Genomic DNA, 13,622 nt, shown 5'->3' with positions numbered 1-13,622 from the left:
GGTAGGTAATTTACAAACAGCCTTACAAAGGAAACAAAATAATAAGCTGCTTTTTTAGAACTTACTAAAAGTGTGGTAAGCAGAAAAAATATTCATCCATGCTATGTAGAGGCAAAAGGAAGAAACTGAAAAGTCTCCACTTACACTGTATATTTAAATATGAACAAAAGAAATAACAGAAGTACAGAAGGAAAAACTGCTTCACATTGGATAAATACTTCTTAGGGTGTCATTTGGTACTTTGAGAACATTTTTCAACATCCTTCTCCAAAGCGTTAGCTGCAACCAACCAAAAGTTTCAGAAAGAAATCTTTTAACTGATTTTTCTTCTATTTTGAAAATCAAAACATTTACATTACCCAGCCTCAGCTCTAATAGAAGAGACCATCACTCCATGGCAGTTATATCACATCATTGCTTAAGATAATGCTTTTTGATTCTTTCTGTTAAATGTGTTAGCAAGCTATATTCAAAATGTATCAAAACACATATTCTTTGAAACCAGGCAGAACCTCTTTTTCTCTAGAATGTAAATGAGAGAATGATGTCAATTCTTTAAAATCCAAAGACACATTGATTTAACTCTACAGAAGTATTACCAAGGAAATTAGTATTAATTCAATATTGTTACAATAAATAGATTCTATAAACCAGTTTGGCACACTTAATTAAAGGAATTGATTAGAAAGGAAAACTTCCAAAGAACTATGACATTTTCTTCCTTTTTTGAAAACGGATTTTAGTGTGAATATCAAAATTAAAGGTAGAAGTTAGAGGGAAATTGATGAAACATATTTTCCTAGGTCCTGCAGTGCTGCAGGAAACAGGAAAGACCCTGGAAATGAAACCATCACTTTCAGGATGTTACTAGTTTTTCCAGCCCCCAGCTATCATCAGTCCAGAGACTAAAACCAAAGTAGCATCACTATTCATACGCTGGCATGAGGAAATTTTGCTCTGTTCTATTTCAGGTGCTATGTAAGATAACCAAACTCAATTTACTGCCAATGCAGTACATTGAATGAAAGAAAAAAAATAGCTTTTTTTGAAAAATAAAATAATACAAAATAAAACTAATTAGCTCTTTTCAGGACTGTGTAATGTGACTTTTTTTTTTTATAGCAATGGAACTGCGTATTCATTTAAGGAAAACTCATTGTAAGTTTCTTCATTCAGAGCATATACTGTTAGGTTCTAGACTATCATGAGTATGTGTGCAGGCATATATGAATATACAGATAGAAGATGAAATATGTTGCATGTGTTACAAAGAAATAAAGTGCACAGCATATACCCATTTTGCACAAATAATTACAGTTCTTTCTAAAGACATTCATTACTATAGAAACATAATATAACCTGTAACAAGACAGCAGTGTAAAAATTCAGTGATAGTTTTAATTCTGCTATTTACTGCTCTTGTCAGCCAACTGAGAACTTAAATTGTACTCAAATGTTTCTCACATTCTGTTTCGAATTCTTTATATTTTCTGTTACTCTGGTGGTCAAAGAATAGCAAATCTTGTAGTGGAATTATTTATATTTTTTCACAACAACTTGCAGAAAAACATTTCAATGTTCTACACAGATCTCTAGCAAATTATTTTGCTACCAACTATGATATTTCTTTCCCTAGAAACATCAGTCATTTTACTGCTTCTTGCCACTAATAACCTCTATCATACTTCTGAATCTTTGGTTTTTACTTATTTTATTAAAACTATTTAATGTTCATATTGAAAGCATGCCAAGAAGTTCATCTTGCTGAAGAGTCAACTGTTCTATCTGTTGCAGGCACTCTGACAGACATGGATATTGACTATAACAACAAATGACAACGTAAAATTGTAGGCAGAGGAGGAATGTATCATTTAATTACATAATATTGCCTTTTCCTCCATATATACACAGTATCAGTCAATCATGTCTTAGGCAACATTTAAAAACTCAGACTGAGAGTGGAGTTCAAAAGATGAGGAAATCATGAACTCAGGTGTCCAGAAGATCACTTTCCTATTTACCAGAAAATATGTAGTGAAAAAAATAGGGAGAGACCATATTATTCAAACTTCTAACGCAAATGTATTTAATTTACAGTATCCACTAACTGCACACTTCTTCCCTACTCTTCCCACAACCACCAGCCTTCATCATTATGAAGTGTGATGTGTCAAGTCTTGACCTTCATAGTCTTTTTCAGTTTCAGGCCCTCAATCATTTCAGTTATCAATCTATTGCCTCCTGTTCTAGTATATTCCTCTGTACTACAAATAAGAGTTTGCTCTTTTAGGTAAGTATACACTATACGTTATTATATTATGGTACCACATTAGGATCCTCAGGTTCATATACTTTTGTTTTCATTGTAGCAAATAATTACAAAGGTAAAAGTGATTTCTCTCAAACAGCAAAATCGAGAAGGCTGGAACTCTTTTCAAAGAACAATTATTTTTGGCCAACATGAAAGTTGGTGTAATTCTGATACATGTGGCTGACAATTGCCAGGCCCTTCTGCAAAGCAGGATGTGAGTTATCCACTGTGCCTCCTAGGGACAGCCTGAATTCCAGCACTGGAATGGAAATATTTGGAAGTATAAAAGTAGTTTGTATTGGTAGGAAAATACAGTGTCAGGTACAGATAATTATCCTCTGAGAGAGAATGAACTGGAATGGCAGTAACATAAATATGTAAGAACTCCAAAAATGGTTTGCTTGTGTAGCAGAGCTGTCAAGTTCTCTGTCAGACCCACTCAAACCATCAAGAGATTTTCTGTTGATATAGTTTAAACTAAATAAATGTTACTAGCCCACGGACTATTTTTTAAATCTGCAAAGACATGGATGACATTTGAGTTATAGGTTAGACTTGCTAAGTCAGTTAACATATAGGTGGGAGTGTTTTCATATTCCAAACTATGCAGTTATCAGATGCAAACTTCTAAGTATTGCCTAAGCTTTGATAAGGAAATACGAAGACTTGTTTCAAAAAGCATGGAACTTAGTTAAGCAGGTAGGCAGGAGCTGAACTAGGAGATGAGTCACAAAAACAGAATGATGACAAAAGTGTGTGCATTAGTGTCAGAAATATCGCAGGCAGAAGGAAGGAAAGCATTCAGAACAGATTTTATATCTGATCAGAATGGAATGGCTAGAAACATTAGTAGGAACATCCACCCTGGAGAGGGTGGAAGACAGAAAGGAAGAAATCCAGAGTGAGTGGGAGTAAAGAAACACATTTGCAATTTCTTTATCAAGAATACACTGGCATCTTCTTGCTATATAACCTTTTTCTTTGTCTCCAAATGCCAGTTTGACAGTTAGAAGAAATTCAAATGTATTCATGTCCTTGCAGTAAATGCATCCAAAACTACTTGATTTCATCAATAGTAACTGAATATTGAAGTAATTAATCTACTGAGAGTCAAATCCAGCCATTCCTTCTCATACTGCATTCTAAGTATGTACATAAGGTATTAACTCCTGTACAAGAAATGTTAGAAAACAAATAGAAAGAGTTAATGTTGCTTCAGGCACCACTTATTCTCTCTTCAGGTGAGTCTTACGCATCAGTTGCATAAGGTTTACTTAAGGAAACTTGCTGATTAAAAATGTCTATTTTGCCACTCAACAACAGTAAGTCACATTAAAGAAAAGGTAGCAGCAGTCATCATGCTTCTATTCACACTTTAGTTGTGTTCACCTTTGCCTTTTCTGTGCTTTATCTTTCTTTGCAAACACAATATCTGTGGATGAAGGGGTGAAAGAAGACAAAGAATACCAATGTTGTTGCATCTCATTAATGAGGAATACTTAATCCAAGCAATCTCCTTCTAAATATCCTTCTATCAGCTAACAAATGGGTCTAACTGTTTGCAGTGAGAGAAAAATCAATTTATTTGGAAGTAGTGCAAATTTACCATGAAAAAAGAATGCTTCTGGAACACTGCAAGCTTCTCCCATTTCTGTTGATGAATAGTTACTTAGAAAATGTCCTAAAGCAAGGATTGCTCTTGACAGAACTGCACTATGATAAGAAGAGGCCTGGGACTGAATATATTTGCAGCTCCTTCACACTCCCTGTGTAGAACTACATCACTCTACTCTTTGGTTTAGTATTACCCTATTGCTGAAGAGCTCTTCTGTTTGGTGAGCAGAAGAGCAAAAGGAAGACATTCCCTGTCCCTGACCATTCACTGACATACAAAGAGCACCTTGGTTTTGTCATCTCTGACTCATAATGCAAACAGAAGTGAGCATAATGATAGAGGAAGTTTCTAACTTCCCCTTCACTCCCTCGCTCTCTAGCAAGGGTTGCAACTATTTAACCCTAACTGCTTTGGATGAAAACATCTCAGTGAGTCAGTTATTTGCAAATAGCTCTCCACCTTCTTTTGCATTTCATTTCTGTGGGTGCTCCACATCTGCTTTGCATTTGGATGAGTTTTTTCATCAACATCTGCACACAACTAAACTCTCAGCATCTTTGTTGCACAGCCCTTTGAGATCTAGCATCTTCTGATCACATCAGTAGCCATGAATTTATTTTAAAGTTTTGATCATAGAATGAGACAGCATAATTATCCGCTGCTGGTGTTCAGTAGTTTCTACAGAACACAACTAACAGTTCCACAAAATACACCTTTTATGAGATGCATGTTTACAAACTCAAAACGGTCTTGGCTATTAAAGATATAATAGGTTAGAAGGCTGACCATATATTGTTGGTGCACATAGCAGTCTTTGTTCTTTACTACAGCACAAAACATTCTAATTTTGCTTTCAGCCCCACCCACTCTTTATTTTTGTTGAAGCTGTTGAAATTCTACAGCTTAAGCAGGGCCAGTTGCTAAACATATCCCCTTGGCTGGTTCTTTTTCTTGCAATATAGCTGCTTTCTGATTTCACAAGAATTGACTCACTTCTGACACAATGTTCCAAGATGCACGCCCACACAGTGTAACATGCAGACTTTATTCTTTCCTGCTCATATACTGGCACTCTCATCACCTGCAGAGGACTCTTACTTCATTCAGATGACTATATATGACTCCAGTAGACTCACTTAGAAATCCAGTTATTATAATACTCTAAAGAAAATTATTACTGATGGTGTGTAAAGCCATGCCAATTTAACTGAACATGTGCTGCAAGTTTGATTTTAAAATACCAATAAATTATGCATTTCATTATTTTTATGACAAAGAACAAATGATGTTGTGCCTCATAAAGCTATCTGTCTCTACCTACACCACTGAAATACATTACACTGTCCATCCTTTTATGAAAATAATATGAAGCCCTTCCAAAACACAAAGAATTTCACTATTTTATTAAAAGCATGCTAAAAAAGGTCTCTTGCATAGCACTTAAGCACTAACTAATATCTCTGTCTTCTACCTGAAGTAACTGTGAGAAACAAATAAATAAACAAACAAATTACATTGAGGGAAAGAATAAAATTTAACTCTATTTTCAGAAACAGCATGTGATAAATTATGGAAGTTAAAACAATAAAACACCTAGAATATTCTAAGCAGGTCAAGACAACAGAAAAATAGAAATTTCAGAGATGGAGGAATTTGTTTATGGGGTAACTATTTAAAGAAGTAAAAAGTTACCTAAGGAAAATGACTAAGAGAGAATAGACAAACTGTGTACATCTGAAATGATATAAATGCAGGCAATCTCACTGAATACAGTGAGTGAAAGAGAGCTGACTGTTATATAAAATGTTATTACCAAATACTGTTAAGTGCTACTCCATAGGCTACCAACAGAAGAATGACTAGGAATATTGTGCAAACCAGCAAGGGAGAGGGTGACAGACTAGCAAGATTATACACATTGTTCTGTCTGAGGACATAAAGTACCAGCAAGGGGATAAAATCCTATTAAAGGAAATTTAAAAATAAATACTAGCAACATGTTTTCAATGACTAGATTGCTTGCCAAGATTTATATATATATATATAATCAAAGCTCTAAGTTACACCAGCACTTCATAGTACTATTTTTTTTGTCAGAAAATCTGATAATGGGGATAAAGTCTTTTCTCTTTCTAACTTGTATTATTCTACACTGTTAAGCTAAGCTTCTGCTGGCTCATTGTGCACAAAGTTAGTTCTACATTTGGTGTGTATATATATGTGTATATACACACATCTGCAGATTCACCTTCCATATTAAAAGCATGGAATTATAGAATCATTTGTGTTGGAAAGGATCCTTATAGGTCACCTAGTCCAGCTCCCCTGCAATGAACAAGGACATCTACAGCTACATCATATTGCTCAGAGCCTGACCTTGAATGTCTCCAGTGATGGGAAATCCACCACTTCTCTGGGCAACCTGTTCCAGTGCCTCACCACCCTTACTGTAAAACACTTCTTTTTTCATGTCCAGTCTAAATCTTCCCTCACTTAGTTTGAAACCATTTCCTACTGTCCTATCCTAATACATCCATCTAAAGAGTCTGTTTCCTTCTTTCTTACAGCTCCCTTTAGATAGTGATAGGCCACTCTCAGATCTCCCTGTAGCTTTCTCTTCCCCAGGCTGAACAGCCCGAGCTCTCTCAGCCTCTCATGTAGGAAAGGATTTTCAATCCTTGGATCATTTTTGGGGCCCTCCTCTGGATGTGCTCCAACAGGTCCACGTCTCTCCTGTCCTGAGGACTACAAATCTGGACACAATACTCAGGCAAGGTCTCACCCACGCTAATATTTGAGATAATATGTTCAGTAATACTGAAGGAAAACTAGGGCTTCACAGAAACATCCCAAGAAATAAAAGCCATAATCCACGATTCCTTTAAAGATTGTTCATTTCACTGTTGAGATTTTTCTTAAATTCATAAGAAGGTCGTTTGGGAAATGGCTGGCCTGACAAACTATGGATAACTTTGACAATGCAAATGCAAACCAACAGACATATAGCAACTTGGAAGATGTTATACCATCAACATACAAAATGAAAACTTTGGCTGTACTCAATAAGTGCAAAAGAGACTGTTCTAGGACACCTTTGTTCAAAGTCTATCACTATTTTCTACTACAATCAGTGAAAGAATTATTTAAACACGATCTTAAAATAATTCCTTAGGGATTATATATTTCACAATTTGAAAAAAAAAAAAAAAAAGTGTCCTAGGGCACAAAGTAGGAAGTATTCCATAATTCATATAGATAGAAGAAAAATAGCTACAAGTGGTTATGATTGCATGCTCAGAACAACATGCATTTAACACTAAAATCAAGAAGTTTGTTCTGTAGGTTAAAAATAAAATCACTTTCCGGGCCTGCTTTGATATATTTATTGACATTTTGGAAGTAAATCTTATAAAATATGTACTAGAAAATTTTTAGTGAAATATTAAGATATTTTGAATTAATAGATATTTGCTCAAAATTGATCCAACTAAAACCAAAACATTGCTGCTCTTTGTCCAAAATTTGATCAAATCTTATTAGCCCAAATGACATAATAATGTTATGCTTTGCACTTGTTTAAGCTTTTTTGCCAGCTTTATGCTTCACATAATTTCTCACCAGGTCAAACAAAATCAATAGTGAAATTTCACACTGGATACCTGTTTTCAGTTTACCGCATTGCATCAGGCTATTTGTTTAATTATGTAGTGGCACCCTTTAGCAAAGGTCTGTCACTTTTCCCCCTTGTTATATTTACATACACTGATGGCATATCCAGCAAAGTTACAGGAAATAGAAGATTATATTGGAAGATCTTTAATTTTTGAAAAGGAAATTCAGATGTGGTCAGAATGTCTGCATCACTTTCCAGCAGCTGAGAGAAAAGACACATACTTGAGCAATTCTGAATGAAGTCAACTAAAATCACCCTCTTGTTTCAAGAACCAACCATACTGGGTAAGAAGTAGAGGCAGCAAATGGGGGTGAGGAGGCAGATACACTAAGGTATTAGTAGCAAGAAGCAGATGCAGCAGTCTTAATGCCATTACAGAGCAAGATAGAAGAGACTCAGAAGAGAACTGAAAAGCTGGATCCAGTGTGATCTGAATAATTTCTTAAGAACACTTTGTTTTCACACAAGCTGAAAGCCCCTCAAAAATAAAAACTGTATCTGTAACCTCTGTCCTTGTAGATGCAGCATCTGGCACACACTAACTTTTATTTCCAATTTCCATTTATCAAACCGCTTGAATAAAATGTCCCTGGCTATCAGGAGAAGGGGCATATTTAACAGCTTAGGCATAGCAATAGCATGTTAGAAAGGAACATTCAGTTTTTGTCTATGCTTGGAAGGCAGAGTCATCAGTATATAATATCACATAGTAATATTGTTCTATTGAGCACCGGAAAGACAGAAGAGTCTGGAGAAGCATCTTAACCATTCAATTTCTTGGTTATTGGGATAGGCATACATAAGTCAAAATTAAGCTTCATCCAAATTTAGGCATTTATTATTAGCATGTTGTCTCACTGTTTACCTGTACCATATTTAGCATTTCTACAATGCATTAGCAAATATAATAATTAGCAAATCTTGATGCCAAAATCATTCAGCAGCATGTACTTCTGAGTATGTTATGTGTCAGCAACATATAGACTTATGCTATAATATATGCTAAAAAAAATATCTTTTTTAATAATTTGGTCAAAAATGCTCTCAGAAAAATGGATGTCAATTCCAAAAAAATCACATAAAACAAAATTACTCAATAAACCTATCTTTGTATGTGCACATCACATATCAGTGCTTATTTTGGATACAGATACAAGAGTAGGGTAAGACTAACGAAGATCCTATCACAGTTGCTATCCTATTCAGAAAGTGGTGTTTCAAAGGCCAGCTTAAATCATGTGCGTTATATACAAATACTGATAATAAAAATAGAAGCAATGAAAATAAAACCACCTACTTACACTTTTACTCCTCCCATGTAGAGTACAAGTATTCTTGTTCATGGTAACTGACTAAATCGGAAGTGTTCTGCAAGTTTCAGAGGAGATGTATTCTTTCTTGACTTTTTGAATACCTGTTATACTGAAAACAAATTTATTTATTTAGTTATCATCAAGGTCTTTGTATGTTGTACAACATCCACACATAAGCTGCTGCTTCATAGTACATGTAAGTTGTACATTAAGATCTAATATCCTAAGATCCAATAAAGCAGACATTTCATATACCACTAGCTATACATGACACACAGTTACACAAAAATATTTCACAAGCATACCCATGAACAGTTCATATTTTCCAGTCAATATCAAAAGCAGAATAAATCTCCAAAATTACAGAATATTACGGACTTCTGAGGCAGGGCCTTTCACCACAGATAATTAACTAGATAACTGCAGTACAATTTGTAATAATAAAGTAATTATTATTAGGTAATTTTATCCAGTTTCTCAGTCGGAAGGGAATTTCTTAGCTTACATATCAGTCAGACCAGCAGGTACACACTAAATATAAGAAAGTCAGCTAGAGTAATTTTCAAATCCAGGTGCCTAGGGATATTTATACCAGCAGTTGGGTGCTTTCATAGAGGTGACAGGGTTTGACAAATTATCCTCTGTATTACAATAATGACTAAGCATGAGCTCTAGCAACTGGTAATGACATGCCATGGAGGCTTTGAAAAGCAGCATTCATCAGCCTCTGGCTAAGTACACACCAGTCATCATGGACAAGCAGAGTTAAAGGGAAATTCGTGTGCCCTAGGATAAGGCAATTGGAAGCTTTATATTCTCATTCTGGGCCAGGTATATTTCTGCACACATTTTTTCCTTTGCCAGACAAAGATGATATATAGCACAATTTCTGACCAACAAAGTTGTCATAGCAAAAATCTCCTAATGTAGACTCAATCACAGTAGCAAAAAATTACAGGCATAGCTTATTTTCCTCATGCACAGGCACATTACTGATACAATTCATATGGATATAAGAAATTTCACACTGGGATAGACTTCATCCATATGAGCATAATTTTACAGAATCACAGAATAGCCCGGGTTGAAAGGGATCTCAAATATCATGAATCTCCAACCTCCCTGCCACACACAGGACCACCCCTGAGGCGACTCCCCATTTAATACTAGACCAGGCTGCAAAGGCCTCCATCCAATCTGGCCTTGAACAGGGATGGGGCAATTTTACTAGCATAACTTACTGTTTTAAAATAACATTGTCTTTAAGACTCTCTGAAGCCCACTTCCACAGTTAGAAGACTAACTTTTCAGTGCCAGTGTGATACTAAGAGTCAGATATTCATTTATGCACTGTATATAGGTGTAGTCTCCCTCCCCATCAGGAGAACATCACGACTTGTAACATGACTTAAAAACTGGCTTTACTTTGTAAGAAATCCTCTTATCTCAATACATAAGCAAGGCTTCGGCACACTACTTCATCTTTCGGTTTGTTTTCTAAAACTCTACCACTTCTTCAGATAAATAATAAATATGTCTTGATTATTTATGTATTTAATTATTTATAGGCAGCCTCCAGTTACAGTGAAGCAAAGCCAAGAGTGGAGGAAACAGCTAATATTTTTTCATATTTAAATACATATAGATACATATAGTCCGCAGTGTTACAACACCAAAATACATGATTTTCATTTTAGATATTAATCCACTGAAAGAAGCAAAAAGCAGTACGTATGCAAAAAAATCCTGCCCCTCCAAAATCACATTAATACAGTTGGGAGTATAGAGGTGGTGATTAGTGGAATGAACTGGGAAAAGCAGGATGTTAACATATAGGCTATTTTTATGTGCTTTCTTCAAGAAGATAAACATTTCCTGAAAACTATTACAAACTACTCCTATTCTGTTATCATGAATATATGTAAATGTGCACAAGAACTATAACTATGTTTTGTGGAAAGAAAATGAATTTTCAATGACTTTTACTTGCAATCCCTACATACAAGTCAGTACCCACAAAAAATTATTTTAGGGTTACTTTTCTTATTTAGCTAGTTAAAGGATGAAATGGATGCAAAGGGTGATAAATCGCCACGTAATCCATTCCAGCATTGTTCAAAATACACAAAAGAGAATAATTTACCTATCTAATTAAATAAGGTAATGCATTTAGAAAAAAGTCCTACAGGTCACTTAAAATGTATGGAAATGCATATGAAACCATGGTGTTGGATTATAGCTTTATCTGAGCAAAGCAATAGTAACACAATAAATTGAGCCATTCATTTCTTACACAAATTAAGAAAGTTTCCGTCTTAAACATTTTAAGTCATGTTTGTATAAAAACCTGTAATGTAACAATTCATACCTTACCCAGAAAACACAATAGCAAACTTCTTAAAATTAAAGAATACTAAAGAAAGAAAAAAGAGCATTCAGTGCTGGGATGAAGTTGGAGGAAAGAATTTCTTGCCTGGCATATTTTTGACCAATGAGATTGATTACTACTCTGCAATGTAATATCTAGAATTATCACATGGTCTCACAAGAAGAGAACTTTTAATAACCTTTAGAAATTTGAAGAGAACCTTTAGAAAAGAGATCTCATTTAGCCAGCCCAGAGGCAGCAATCCTGGTGCCATTCAATGTAACAACATGACCCATAAAGACAGAGCATGCCCTACTTTCAGATATTTAAAGCTGTAAACAAGTTTTATTTAAAGTGCTATGAAATTATATTGAACATGACACATACTACTAACGTATTACCAGGGCACTTGTTACTAATCCACTGGTTAACTAACTGGTAAATATTACCAGGGCAGTTACTACTAACCTTATCAGGTTACCCTGGTAAGGATTACCTCCCCCTTGCCAGGTTACCCTGGATTATCTCCCCCTCTACTCTGCCCTGGTAAGGCCTCATCTGGAGTACTGCTTCCAGTTCTGGGCTCCCCGGTACAAAAAAGACAGGGATCTCTTGGAAAGAGTCCAGCGGAGGGCCACAAAGATGGTGAGGGGCCTGGAGCATCTCTCCTATGAAGAAAGGCTGAGTGAACTGGGTCTGTTCAGCCTTGAGAAAAGAAGACTGAGAGGGGACCTGATCCAGGTCTATAAATATCTAAGGTGTGGGGGGCAGAATGGCGAGGCCGGACTCTTTTCAGTGGTGAGTGGAGACAGGACAAGGGGAAACGGCCGGAAACTGCAGCATAGGAAGTTCTGCACAAATGTGCGCAAGAACTTCTTTACAGTGAGGTGACGGAGCACTGGAACAGGCTGCCCAGGGAGGTGGTGGAGTCTCCTTCTCTGGAGATGTTCAAGACCTGCCTGGATGCCTACCTGTGCGACCTGCTGTAGGGAACCTGCTTTGGCAGGGGGTTGGACTCGATGATCTCTGGAGGTCCCTTCCAACCCCTACAATTCTGTGATTCTGTGATTCTGTGATTACCATAAGAAACTGCTCAAGCATTAGTTATTCATATGCATTAGGCAGAACTACACCATTTTAATTAATTCCTAGTAATTACTATGTAATTAAAATGCAAATATTTCTACTGGGTTAATAGCTCAATAATAGAATTTTCATTTTTCTGAAATAAAGATTAAGGGATGACAAAATAAAAATAATTTTGTGTTCTGTTTCCAAGTGTACTTTATGGCTACTTTTTCAAACTGTTTGCTTGTAGCAGAGGTCCAAAACAGCATATCATACAACACAAAATACTTTAAATAATTTCAAGAAATTCCAAAATGTTAGAAAAAGTAATGATAAAGAAATATTCAAAGAGGAAAAAAGAAAAATAAGTAGAAATTTAGTCAGATTCCTTGGGCTGAATCAAGAAGTTTTAAAAGAAAATGACAAAGAGTTCTTGTCACATCTAGGATATTATTGCTGTTTGTATGCATACCTCATCATAGGAGGAGCATTTTCTTAAAAAAAAAAAAAAGGTATGAATTGATACAAAATAATCCCTGGTGCACAGTGTCATGCAATACTGCTTTGCTTGCCAGATAGCCCCATCTTCTTTTAATTTTATTTCATAATCAAAGTCACTGTAAGTTGTATTGTCATATATTGAACTACAAGTCAAATCTCTTACTTTTTTTGATATTTACAACATAACTGTGAACAACCTAGAGTGCTCTATGTTTGTGTATACCAGGCACTTCTCCATCTTGTACTATGCATTTGACAAAGAGCAATTAATGTAAAGCAAATAATGTGAAGACTGTGCCCACAAGAAGTTAGGGTTCTGTATGCTTGTATGCTGTGCTTCCTCACTCTTACATAGCTAGTTTGAGTATTTTAACATTAGATGCATATCTAAAACCTGAGCAAATGGATTTCAAAATACAAATTCAGATTGATGTGATCTGGGGAGCTTACTGCTGGCAGCTAGCAAGATTATAGTACTGCTTATTGTTTTACCAAATCTGATTCTAATGGAAACTGTTTGTATCAGAGCTGTGTCAAAAAATACAGGTTTAGGCTTTTATTTTTTCTTCTCCTTTCTGTGAGATAACAAGCATAAATGCTACAGTTCATCATTAGCAAACACTCATAATCTAGAAAAAAAATTAAATTTATTAAAACTGCCAATCATTGCCAAAAAGGTTTTATAAAAGATACAACATGCACTTAAAAATATGGTTTGCTTCCTTTTGTCACTCGACATCCGGATGTGTGAGTGAGATGGAGAAATGATACAG

The 13,622-nt window shown here is 35.6% G+C and overlaps 1 protein-coding gene across 2 annotated transcripts in view; it reads right to left on the bottom strand.

Moving 5' to 3' along the window:
* LOC122163989 (cAMP-specific 3',5'-cyclic phosphodiesterase 4D-like) overlaps positions 1-13,622 on the bottom strand; it is a 488,389-nt gene that overhangs the window by 377,662 nt on the left and 97,105 nt on the right. For both annotated transcript variants that reach the window (XM_042825621.1, XM_042825623.1), the window contains exon 2: positions 8,901-9,021. In XM_042825621.1, the coding sequence (XP_042681555.1) occupies positions 8,901-8,942 (42 nt within the window). In that variant the 5' untranslated portion in view covers positions 8,943-9,021. The remainder of the gene's footprint in view (positions 1-8,900; positions 9,022-13,622) is intronic.

Source organism: Centrocercus urophasianus, unplaced genomic scaffold, assembly GCF_019232065.1.
Source record: "Centrocercus urophasianus isolate 14NV4802_14NV808 unplaced genomic scaffold, USGS_Curo_1.0 seq_25, whole genome shotgun sequence".
Classification (NCBI taxonomy): Eukaryota; Metazoa; Chordata; class Aves; order Galliformes; family Phasianidae; genus Centrocercus; species Centrocercus urophasianus.
Note: the sequence above shows the minus strand (reverse complement) of the source record. Positions and strands in the feature narration are given on the sequence as shown.